General features: G+C 34.8%; 1 protein-coding gene across 1 annotated transcript in view; it reads left to right on the top strand.

The window, feature by feature from the left end:
- CDK17 (cyclin-dependent kinase 17) overlaps nucleotides 1–13,531 on the top strand; it is a 99,075-nt gene that overhangs the window by 49,704 nt on the left and 35,840 nt on the right. Inside the window, exon 2 of the mRNA XM_008569061.1 lies at nucleotides 5,427–5,573. Coding sequence (XP_008567283.1) covers nucleotides 5,456–5,573 — 118 coding nt within the window. The 5' untranslated portion in view covers nucleotides 5,427–5,455. The remainder of the gene's footprint in view (nucleotides 1–5,426; nucleotides 5,574–13,531) is intronic.

The raw sequence follows: 13,531 nt of genomic DNA, 5'->3' as shown, positions 1-13,531 counted from the left end.
TATATATATATATATGGATATATGCATGGTAAAGGAATAGAGAGGGTCAGGAAAAGGCCCTCTGAAGAGTGACATTTATTTGTTAATGTGAGCATTTATAATAGTTTACTATGTGGTTAAATCTTAAAAATAGTAAAATAATTGTGGAGTTTTTCTTTAGGGTTCATTTTCAGTTATAGTATGCATATTTTTAAGATGAAAATAGCTTTTTCACTGGCATGAAGAAAACATAAAACTAAAAATTTAGACATTCACCATGAATCACATTGTAGACCTAACATGGAAATGATAGTGTAAAGATCCTAACAATCCTATATAAAATTTTTTACTAAAGTAGGTGAAATATTTTAACCAAACTCTTGAAGGTTTTGATTCTAGGAAATCAGTAATTAGCACTGCTTTATTATGATAAACAATAAAGAGTTACCTTAAAGCTAAGATGAATAGTTATTTTTACTTGGCAAAAGATAGTATTTTAGCATTATGTGTATTTTTGTTCTCAGCTAATGAAAAAGTTGGTATGCATAATTCTATTTAAAGATAATTAGAAATGCCAAGGAATCTATTTCATTTGGGAATATTTTTCCTTAATAATAATATAGGCTATGGTAATGAAATTCTTTGCTATCTGTGTTTACTAATCATAGTTCCTTAATTAGAATGTTACAGCTATATCATGGAAGGTAAAAATAGGATTTTTTTCTGAAGATGTAGTTTTAATTGAAAATTTTGTAGTAAGGTTTAGTTTTATAATGAAATATTTTTTTCTTTTGCTCTTATGTATTAGAAGTGTGTTTATTTCTGTGACAGAATAGAAAATATGCATAGTTATTTTATAGACCAGCATTTTCTTAACTCTTTAATGATAAAATAAGTGCCATGTATACTATTCTGAGTTATAAACACATAGATGTTCTCTAATATATTGTTCAAGAGCACTGTATGAAGAAAAGGTTAATAAGGTTTATTTGACTTTTTTTTTTTTTTGCACTCAGTTAAAATCACCAAGATAGCACCAACTTGTGCTATCTGTGTTGCCCAATAGAAATGTAATGCACACTTCATATGTAATTTAAAAATTTTTGTGTATATTTTTTAAAAGTTTAAAAATAGGCTGAGTTAATTCTAGTGATACATTTTACTTAACCAAACATATCAAAAATATTTTTCAACATACTATCAATATAGCAATTATTAAATTTTTTGTGTGAGAAGTAATATTTATTATCGTCTTAGCCACTGTTTTTTGTTTTTACAGTTTTTTAAAAATTGTGGTTAAATACACATAATAAAATTTACTGTCTTAATATTTTTAAGTGTACAGTTGAGTGGTATTAAGTTAGTTCATATTGTTGTGCAACTGTCACCATTGTCTGTCTCCAGAACTCTTTATCTTGTGAAACTGAACCTCTACACTCATTAAACAGTAATTCCCCATTTCTGTCCTCACTCAGCCCCTGGCAGCCACCATTCTACTTTCTTTTTTCTTGATTTTGACTACAGTTATTGAGATATTTTTGCATTCTTTTTTTTTTTTTTTTCATGCTAAGCCTTTAAAATCTAGTGTGAATTTTACATTTATAGCACAGTAGTCACATTTGGCTGTTGGCTAATGTCTTAGATAGGTCAGCTCTTTGCTATAATGCATACTGAATCCATACTTAGTTGGTGTATGTTATAGAATGTTACTGTGTTGTGTGAATTAGTTCCATGATAACATTTCTATTATAGTTTGTTATTTTTATTTGTCATCTAGAACAATAGGCAGGTCTCATAGTCAGCAAACTTTCAAAAATGGTGTGCTAAGATTCAGAAGTGATGATGTCTATATAGTTGTATGAGCATTAGTGACCATATGACTGTGTTTGAGAAAGCTGGAGTCTGAAAAGTTGGTAATTATGAGCTGTCAGCTCTTAGGGGTTTTTGTTTGGGCATATAGATTTCTTAAAGGGTGTGTGTGGGATGTTCCCAAGACCAAGTGATCATGCTGGATGATTAGCTAGAAGGACTCACAGAACTCAGAGAAAAGCTGTTAAACTCATGGTTATGATTTATTGTAGATAAAAGATATAGAATAAAATTAACAAAGGATAAAAGGTGTATCGGATGGAGCCCAAGAGAAACCAGGTGTGAGCTTCCAATTGTCCTCTTCAAGAGGAATTGCATGGACAGCTTCATTCTTGCAGCAACCATGTATGACAGCACATGCAAAGAGCTTCAAGCAGGGAAGCTCAGCTGAGTCTTGGTGTCCAGGATTTTTATTGAGGATCAATTAGGTAGGCATGGAGTTCCCATATGACTGACTTCAGCCACTCACTTTCCAGCCTCCCCTATCTTTCCTCCCCTCAGAAGTCATACTGATACAGTGTGGCCCAAAGCTCCAGGCATACAGAAACAGGCATTCACCATAATTCACATTAATGTAAATTATCTGGTGTGATCCAAGGTCTTATCAGGCAGGATATTCCAGTGGTTCAGAGGTTTTCTCCCAGGGGTTTCTCATAGGCAAGTGTTTCCTCAGAATGTGCAGGGTTTGAGTTCCCAAAGCCTGCTGAGTTATTCCTGTACTGCTCGGGGTGATTCTGGAGCCTTACAAAGGAGAGTATCTCTAGTGTAAAGTCTTACAGAAAAAAGGGTAATTGAGAGTGGCAGTAGCTCAATATATCTAAATATCTGATATGTTTAAATAAATGGCATGGATTTGACTGACTGTCAAGGTAGCACTATAAAGATTGACTGTTAGAAGTGAAGAATATAACATTTAGAATAGCCCTACAGTTAACAGGTGTTCTAGTTGGAGTCAGCTCTTATAAGTTTACTGACTACCTCCTATAAATTCACCTTGCTTGGTAAATATGTATATTATCTCTTCTAATCCACATCAAAACCTCCATTTCTGTCTATCGTGGAGTAGCTTGTAGCCGACTACAGCTCCTGTTGAAAACTACCAGAAATGCTAGGGAAAAAATCATTTTGAAGGCATTGTAGAGCTTCTGAGTCAGTCAAGATTTAAGGAATCAAGAATCAGGGAGAAGGGACACAGACTCATTCTGTGCTGGGTTTCCTCCTGTGGCGTTTTTCAGCTCTTAGGCTGTTTTGAATAAGGAAATAAAAACTGAGCAGGGCATAAGAGGGTAACTGAGGAAGTTGAGTGGGGCTTTCAGTAGATTTTTGTTGTTGTTCAGGCCCTAGTTTTACAGTTGGAATCACTGGAAGGGCCAGACCGTAAGAGTGGGGACAGACTAGAGGTAGGCCAGTCTTTTATAGTATCTGAAACCCAGTCTCAGACCAGCTCAGTCACTGACTAGATTGAGTTATGAGCTCCTACTCTGCCTGCCTGCTAGAAAAAAATTAAATCCTCTCTGGAAGGTGTTAATACCATCCAAACCTTGACATTTTTTTCTATACACATTTTCATACATCATTTATATACAGTGTCTGGCATTCAGTTAAAAAATTGCTAAGCACACAACAAGACCCAGAGGAAAAAAATCAACAACAGAAACAGATTATGCAAACTTTGGAGTGACAGACAGGGAGGAGCTTTAAAATACTGTAAGCTGTTCAAGAAAATAGATGCCGAGGTGAAGAATTTCACTAGAGAACTGGAATCTATAGAAAAGAATCAAGTGGAAATTCTACAACTGAAAAATATAGTAAATAAAATTAGAGAATAATAGATGTGTTTAACTGCAAATTGGACATAGCTAAAAAGAAGATTAGTAAACTGGAAAATAAGTTAATAGAAAATATTGAGTAGCATAAGTTTGTCTTTTTTAGTGTTAGGACCAAACCAAGCTAAGGAATAGAAGCTTTCCAGTACATCTTTATTTTAGAGCATGTGGGTGAAAAGACTCCTTATTAGAATGTAGTTGCAACTTTTACTATTTTAATATGTGTGGTTTTTATATTTTATATTTTTATTATAGTGATTTTATAAAGATGTAGTAAGTATGTAGTGTGGAGGTGGTAAAATATAAAACAATCATCTCTAAATTGTAGTTGATACCCTCCCCCTGTCTTTGAGCAAACAAAGATTATTCCATAACTAATATTTCATGCAGAGCTCACTTGTTCAGCAAACTCAGCTACTAGAATAAAGCCTTAGAATAAGAAAATAAGCAAAACACTTACAGACAAAAATAGATGTCTAGAGCTAGATGGTAAAACTCATGTGTTTTAGCATAGGGGAGTTGTAAGGACCTTACTCTTAGGGTAATGGTTATAGTTTGTGTTGTGATCTGGTAAACTAGCTCATCACAAGTCAGAAGTAGCAAGTTAGGAAAGAAGTTATAAATTGTTGAAGAATTAGTTTTGGCAAAAGTACCTATTTCATCATGTGTAAGAGTTTTACATACCTCTAAGAAAGAAAAAATGCTGTTAATTACATTTTGACATACCATTAATTGTGAGACAAAGTTTGACATCCCATTAATTGTGCAATCTTGATTTTAGAGATTGTAATATGGAAGAAAGAGTAAATGGTAATCTTACTTTTAAATCTCAGTTCTATCATTTGTTTGTTTCACTTGGGTCAGGGAACTTCTCTGAGTGTGTTTTCTCATGTGTGAAAATGGGATAGTATAGTCTGCCCTTCAGAGTTAAGAAGACTAAATTAAGAGAGATGAGAGTCTGTAGTGTGGGCATTTGATACCTCTTAGTTTGGCTTTCCTTTCTTTCTTAAACTTGGCACTGTTATGATAACAAAGAGTCTCTTAACAACTTATCAAGGAAAAACAAAACCAAACCCCAATGTACTGGCTATTTAAAAACTTAAAAAGGAAAATTCCTTGTTGGAGCAGTTTAATAAAGTGTTAAACTTCATTCTTTATCCATCACCCTTCACCTCCCACCCCACCTCCCGGTTATATCTGAAGATAACACTGACTGGTTCCAATATGGTGATTGATATTTATAGTGATGGAACTCAAGCATCAAAATAATGTTGCTATTTTCACAAAATCAGTTTTTAGTAAGCACATTTTAATAAAATTTCCAGTCCTTCTTAATTGAGTTGTGATGCTTATCGTCTCTTTAGTTATGTAGAATTCCTGATCTTATGGTACCAAATAAATATAGGTTGAATATCTCTTATTTGAAATGCTTGGGACCAGATGCATTTTGGATTTTGGAATTTTTGCAGAATACAAGCCAGTTGAGCATCTCTAATCTGAAAATCGAAATGAGTGTCATTTCAGTGCTCAAAAAATTTCAGATTTCAAAGCACTTTTGATTTCAAGTTTTCAGGTTAGGAATGTTCAACCTATGTAGATCAGAATGGGTGGATCTTTTCAAACAAGGGGTTGGATTTTGTGATGTTTAGCAGAAGTGAGAATTCTGAAGATTCTCAGTAAACCCAGAATGACGTTTTTCTTAAGCAGTAAAATATTCATAGCCTTAATTTTGTGTTCATTTTTTTCTTTCAGGATTTTTAAAGCCACATTTACTTGATAGGATGAAAAAATTTAAGAGAAGGCTATCCCTCACACTTCGAGGAAGCCAGACTATTGATGAATCATTGTCTGAACTGGCTGAACAAATGACTATCGAAGAAAACAGCAGCAAGGATAATGGTAAATATCTGGGGTAGGGGGAGATGCTTTCCTTTTATAATTACTTTATGAATTTACTTTACAGTTAAGTTCATAATAGCTTCCTTTTGTGTATTTCTCTGTCTCATCCCCTGATTTCTTAGGAAACAGAAGACTATATAACTTTTGCTTGCTTGCTTACTGGAATATTTACCTCTTTCTCCAACAGTGTTATAGTACCTGGTCTCAAACCCTGATGAATTCGTCTATTCCACATATCTTTCCATTTTTTCACTAGTTCTTAAGTAAGAATACATTGTATAATATTATCCTAATTGTTAAATAACTATTTTTAAAATAACATTTAAGTATCTTTGTTATTCTTATGACCTAAGTTAATACAGCTTAACAGTGCATAGGAAGTTTGTGAAATTCCTGTTTGTGGCTTCATCATAGTTTTATAACATTCTATGTGTGTATTGGCTACACACGTATTATTACAAGATTCATCACATGATTGAATTTTACCATTTTATTTTATGTTCACCACGGAATCTATCCATAGTATTGAGAGCACTTACAGTAGGTAGGCTTAAAATGTTTCATGTATTTGATAGTGCTCTTTACGGTGTAAAGTAGTAGTACACAGATGTTAGTATAAAATTAAAGGTGCTTGTTAAATTGAATAGATTAAAATGTAAAAGCTTGATGAAATTTATAGAACAAGCCTACATATTCAAAACCGAAATAATGTCATCGTAATAACCAGGAAGGAACTTATATGAATGACTACTGGTGTATCATGATGTGTGTAGCCTTCCTTGCCTGTGCCCAAAATTCTGTTGTTAGAGATTTGCAATACGAACACTCCCATCCCTCCCATTGAATGCAAATGCTTGTGTTGTGAGAGGAGAGATACAGTGGAAAGGATTCTGGACTTTTAAGTTAAAATCATGGGTTGGAATGTGGGATACATTAATACACTTAAACACTTACTTGTTGTGTGACTCAGAATAAGTCATTTATCCTACCCAGGCTTTAGTTTCCTGTCCTCAGAAAGGTCATTATTTACTGAAGATTACTCAGCTCATTATTGACAGAGCCAGTACTTTAGAACCCAAGTTTCTTTGCTTCAAAGTCTACAGCATTGCATCTGTTTTGCCAGACCTTCTTTGTTTTAAGGTTTTCCTTCTTATCTACTGTTTTATTTTATTTTTGACATGAGAGGAGGAGAGATTGGCTCAGGAGGAAATTTAAAATTATAACTTGGATATATGAAGGTACTTCAAAAAGTTTAGAGAATGATTTTATAATCTTTTAGTTTTATTTTTCCATGAACTTTATGAAGTACCCATGTAATTATATGTATGAGGGGAAATTTTTGCATTTGGGCTAAATCTCAAAGATGATTTTATAATCTCATTTCTATTCCTCTTGTCAAATGATCTCTGCCAGATACACAGAGCAAAATTCTCAATTCTCTTTCAGACCCCTATTGAATTCTTGGTATTAATTAAGCCCACTATGCTCATTCTTATGATAGAAGAGTCTTGTTAATATGTTTGGAAATTATGTTGAGGAGCGAAATAGGCATAGTTTACATTTTGGTGGGTGGTTTCTGGGACACATTCATAAGGAGTATTTGACTACAAGACTTCCCTTTAAAAAAAAGAGGCTGTGATTCAAAGAAGATGAACATATGTTTTGGAGAACTAATGTATTAGACTAAATGCATATTTTCTGGAACATTCTAGTATTGTCTTTTAAAACATGTTTAGTTTGTAACAAATGGTAAAATGTTAAAAATATTTAATTTTTTGAAGTAGTATAGTTCACTTTATTAAAGCTTCCTTTTATTACAATAATAACTTTAACAGGCAGGAAAGAAAAGAAAACAGGAGTTCTCTTGTGTTTCTTCTTGACCTGAGTTACTTGAAATAATACTTGAAGACATCATAATAAACATTGATTCCTCTTGGGTTGTAGAGAAGGCTGGTAGCAGAAGCTACCATAATCTGCTATCACTTATTCCCTTTGTATATAACAGTACATGGATTTCACCAATTGCTTTGACAGAGATTCTACACCTTTTTGGTCACCTGTCAGTACCTGATAGCTGGTTCCAACACATTTTCTTTATGGAGTTTTTTTTAGAGTATAAAAAGCTCCTAAGTTAGGTCATACACAGACAGTCCGTCAGAATATGGTGTAACGAATGAGAATTGATAGACTGTATTTTTTAAATGATCTTCTCACACATGATATAACCAGTTTATGAAGCAAAAGTGATGTTTGTGTAATAACAAATAATGGCAATGCTAGCTTGAAGAGTAGGAAAACTATAGCTTATAATTTTCCTGAGTAAATTCCTTTGGACTAATTTTTGGTCTCCTGGCTATTGCTCAGTCACATGCGTAATCATAATCCTGTTACCCCTGCATTATATATAGGCACGTGGCTCTCATGCATACTCTAGAAGAAATCGAATAATGAAGTACACGTTCATGGCTCTAATACTATAAACATCTTAGAAAAATTATAAAATGCATATGATGCATTTGGTTATACATATACACTAATATTCTCACTTATGCCTATTTCTCCATATTATCTCTGATACTGAGTCATATTTAAAAGGTTTCAACTTAGTTAAAAATGTATAATATAATTCACCTTATAGTGTCTATTTGTATAAACTAATGTGTTTGCACATTGACAGGTGGATTGAAACCAGGGAAAGATGAATCCTAAATTTATATTCGGTATGTTAAAAAATAATTTGAAAGTTTGCAAAACTCGGTTGATTTAAACATATTATCCTTAATTCAATACAGCTTTATCTAAATATGAAATGAAATTTTTGCACAAAAATTTACACACTGAAGTGTAAAAAATATTTTTTTCTAAAGTACCTGTACAGAAAAAGAATTCTGAGCACATCAGGATTTCTTTTTACTAACTGAGAAGGTATTGAATGTCTTTGTTTTTGTTTTAACTGTCAAGAATTAATTCATCTGGGCTGGCCCCGTGGCTCACTCGGGAGAGGGCGGCGCTGGTAGCGCCGGTAGCGCCAAGGCCGCGGGTTCAGATCCTATATAGGGATGGCCAGTGCGCTCACTGGCTGAGTGTGGTGCAGACCACACCATGCTGAGGATTGCAATGCCCTTACCAGTCAGGGGGAAAAAAAAAAAAAAAAAAAAGAATTCATCTATTCCTCAAAAATGCCACATAACCAGCAATTCCATTCCTGAGGGGTATACCCAAAAGAATTGAGACAAGTATTCAAACAAAATCTTGTACGTGAATATTTATATTTATAGCAGCACTCACTATAAAAAAAAAAAAAAAAAAAAAAAAAAAAAAAAAAAAAAGAATTCATCTATTCCTCAAAAATGCCACATAACCAGCAATTCCATTCCTGAGGGGTATACCCAAAAGAATTGAGACAAGTATTCAAACAAAATCTTGTACGTGAATATTTATATTTATAGCAGCACTCACTATTCGCAATAGCTTAAAGGTGGAAACTACCCATCACCAGTTGAATGGATAAACAAAATATGGTGTATTCATAGAATGGAGTGTTATTCAATGCTAAAAAGCAATGCAGTCCTAATACATGCTGCAATGTAGATGAACTTTGAAAACTGAAAGAAGGGCCGGCCCGGTGGCGCACTGGGTAAGTGCGCTGCTTGGGAAGCGCGGCGGCGCTCCCTCCCGAGGGTTCGGATCCCGCATGCAGACCGGTTCCCGCTCACTGGCTGAGCAAGGCGCGGGAGCGATACCGAGGGTTGCAATCCCGTTGCCGGTCCCCGGTCCGGTACGGGGGCAACCCTGGGGGTTGCGATCCGTTGCCGGACCCGGAAAAAAACAAAAAAACAAAAAAAAAAAAAAAAAAAAAGAAAGAAAACAGACCCAAAATATTTTCTGATTCCATTTATATGAAATATCCAGAATAGATAGATCCACAGAAACTAAAAGCAGATTAGTGGTTGCCAGGGGCTGGTGGGGAGAGAGGAATGGGGAGTGACTTTAATGTGTACGGACGGGGTCTCCTTTGGGGGTAATGAAAATGTTTTGGAATAAGATAGAGGTAATGGTTGCACATCATTGTGAGTGTATATCAAATGCCTCTGAATTGTACACATTCAAATGGTTAATGTCATGTGTGAATTTCATCTCAATTAAAAACTCAGCTCATTTGAAATATACCTTTTTCTTATAGATGCTCAATTTCCTTGATAGAAGTCTTAATACTGTTTTAGACTTGCAGGTTGAATATCCCTAATTCAGAAATTTGAAATACAAAATGCTCCAAAGTTCAAAACTTTTTGAGTGCTGACATCATGCTCACAGGAAATGCTTATTGGACGATTTTAGATTTTATACTTTCAGGTTAGAGATGCCCGACTGTTGTGTATTCTGTAAATATTTCAAAATCCAAGAAAATCCAAAACACTTCCTGTTGCAGGTATTTCAGATAAGGGATACTCACCCTGTATCACAGGAAGTTATATTTCAGGATCTTGTCTTGAAGTAGTTAGCCTTGAACTTATTTTTTCTGTAATGAGAAGATACACCAAGATTATTGAATTTGATGAGGAGGATAGGTGACAATTTAAATGTGAGGGAGAGAGTAAATCACAATTATAGAAAGGCAAAATAATCTTTTAGTATGCATATACTATTTGAGACTTATTGATACAACCAAAATTCTATAGCTAATAAAATGTACTTCATGTACATATTTCCAGGAAGTGTGGTCAAACAAACTTAACTGAATGTCGCTTCTCATGATTGTTTAGTATTGAAGTAACCCCAAAGGACAAAGATTAAAATGGGCTGGTTTTCCAGATATTCCAGTTTCTTGTTCTTGCTCTTCATTCTGTACACTGAGGCAATTTTTCATGTTGTTTGGAGTCGTAGAGTCCTAGTTTCATGGAAATCATGAACCTTTAGGTTTCTTCCTTTCTCCTGCTAATCTGATACATGGTAGCCACGATGGTTTGTTTTTTACAGTAAGTGGATACATGGTAGCAGTGACAGTGTTTTGACAATAATAGATAACATAAGGGGTTGTAAGTAGTGCTACTTCCTACAGATAGCCCAAGGTCCATGAGAGGTTGAGGTTGAAGGCACAAACTCCATTGGATGTATGTAGGGTCTAGAACAGAATCAGACTGGTAGTAATACTAAAAAGAGCAGGTTCAGAAGCAGGGAATGGGTAAGGCTATCAGGTGGACCAAGAAATTGAATGTTCCTGATCATAGTAGGTCACATAATCAAAAGATCAAAATAGGGCCGACCCCGCAGCCACGCTCCCGCCACGGGTTCGGATCCTATATAGGAATGGCCAGTGCGCTCACTGGCTGAGCGTGGTGCGGGCGACACCACACCAAGGGGTGCGATCCCCTTACCGGTCACGAAAAAGACAATTAAAAAAAAAAAAAAAAAAAAGATCAAAATAAATAAGATGCCAAATAGCATTTCTCAGTGGAATCATGATTGCCATATTGTGTTGTTAAAAATCACTGGAAATCCTTACTTGGAACTAATTACTTTATAGAATAAGAAAGATCTATTGCAGTTTTTCATATAGATTTCTGTTACTTTTTTTTTTAATTGTGGTAAAATATACATAACAAAATTTACCATTTTGAAGTATACAGTTCAGCAGCATTAAGTACTTTTACATTGTTGTGCAACCATCATCACTATCCATTTCTAGAACTTTTTCATCATCCCAGACTTGAAACTCTGTAGCCATTAAACAGTAACTCCACATTCTCCCCTCCCACAGGCCCTGGTAACCACTGTTATACTTTCTGTCTCTGTGAATTTGCCTATTCTTGGAACCTTATTTAAGAGGAATCATATAATATTTGTCCTTTTTTGTCTAGCTTATTTCACTTAGCATAATGTCTTCAAGATTCTGTTATTTAAAAATACAGAGTATTATTATCTTATTGAATTGGCCAGTTAATTGCTGTCAAAATCTGGAAATGTTAAAATATTTTATGGCCCTCTCATGGGCCCCACTCTTCTCTATCTATATAGTAGTGACCTTGAGTGACCTACTGCATTCCTATGATTTCAGCTACCATGTATGCTGACTACTCCTAAATCTTTATCTCCAGTTAGGATCTTTGTCTGGATCTCTAGATTCATAAATGCCTGCTTGACTTTTCTACCACATAGATGTTTAATAGGAATCTTAAACTTAATATGATCAGTCAGAATTCTAGATTTCTTTCCCTCAAAATCTGCTTCTACTCAGACTTTCCTCACTTGACTAGTTACTAAAGTTACAAAACCCAGGAATTGTCCTTGATTCTTTTCTCTCCATTACTTTCCTGTTCTCCCCTTCTTTCTTCTCCTACCATTCCTGCTCCCTGTAAACTTACCACATAAATAACTTTTACAAACTCTTATTTTGATAGTCATTCATATAAATTGATACACGATTCCAATTATAGTCTTTTTACGTATCATATTTCATGTATTTTTAACAGTTGCTCTGCTGGAGATTTTAAAATATCCTTTGGATAGATGTTTTTAATATAAACCTTCTCTAAAAACTGGGTTGGGGGAGTATGTGTGAAGATAATTTTGCAGCCATGTGTGCTGGCCTGTTGGTTCTGCCTTTGTAATATATCCCACATCTGCCTGCTGCTCTTCATCTTCAGTACAGGCATTCTAGTCCGGGCCACTGTCATTTGTTGTTTAGGTACTGCAATAGTCTCCATCTAATGTTGCTTCTCTATCACCTGTTCTCCAATAGAAACCAAAGTGATTTTTTAAAAATCTATTTTTAATAATTATAAATTCAAAGAAAGTTGTAGTATAGTACAGAAAGGTCCCTTGTACTCTTCTCCCAGTTCTTCCCATTGGTTACATCTTAGGACATTATCAAACCCAGGAAATTGGTATTAGAAAAAGTTTAATTCATTGTCATTTTATCACATGTTGATTTGTGTAACCATTCCTGCAGTCAAGGTGTAAAGAACTATTCTATCACCACAAAGAGATCTTTCGTGTGTTACCCTTTTATAGTCATCTCCACTCCCTTAGCTCCCACTATCTCTAACCCCTCACAGGAATTAGTTTTAAAACATGAGTCAGATCACATCACTCCCCTGCTTCAAAGCTACCATAACTGCTTCCAATCTCAGAATAAACCTCAAACTTTTATGGTGATGTATAAAGTGCTGAATGATTTGTTCTCTGCTTCTCTCTGTGACCTCACCTAGTACCACTGTTCCCCTCACAATTATGTACTATAGCTACACTTGCCTTCTTTCTGTTCTAACACAATGTTTCTTAAAGTGTGCTCTTCAGACCATCAATGTCTGCATCAACTTGGGAATTTGTTAGCAATGCATATTTTTAGATTCCGCAGCAGACCTACTGAATCAGGAAGTCTAGGGATGAGGACCAGCAGTCTTGTGTTTTAACAGATCCTCGAAGGTGATTCTGCAGCACATTAAAGTTTGAGGAGCACTGCTCTAACACGTGAGACTCTGCCACATGTCGTTTTTTGCTGTAGCTTTTCCCTCTGCCTGGAGTATCTTCTTATCTACTACCCACCTATCTTCCCATGACTGGCTCTTCATTGTATTTATATCTCTGTTAAAAATATCTCTGAAGGGAGAATTTCCTCAATATCCAATGTAAAATAGCTAGCTACTCATTTCTATCACATCCCTACTTTAATCTTTTGCACATCACATATCATTATCTGATTTTTTGTTTGTTTGTTTGTTTTCCCTCCATTAAATTTTATGCTCTCAAAGAGTAGTACTTTATTTTGTTTACCCTTTGATGTCCAGTGCCTAGAATAGTGTTTATCAAATAGTAGGCACACAGTAATATCCATTGAATGAATGAATGTATTTATGATATGATACACTCCCCCCCCCCCCCCCCCTTTTTTTTTTTTTTTTTTTTTCCTCCCTTTTATAAAATTTTTTTCTAAAAAAAACAAAAAAAAAAAAAAAAAA

Source organism: Galeopterus variegatus, unplaced genomic scaffold, assembly GCF_000696425.1.
Source record: "Galeopterus variegatus unplaced genomic scaffold, G_variegatus-3.0.2 Scaffold461, whole genome shotgun sequence".
Lineage (NCBI taxonomy): Eukaryota > Metazoa > Chordata > Mammalia > Dermoptera > Cynocephalidae > Galeopterus > Galeopterus variegatus.
The sequence above is the reverse complement of the archived record's forward strand: the minus strand, read 5'-3'. Positions and strand labels throughout refer to the sequence as shown.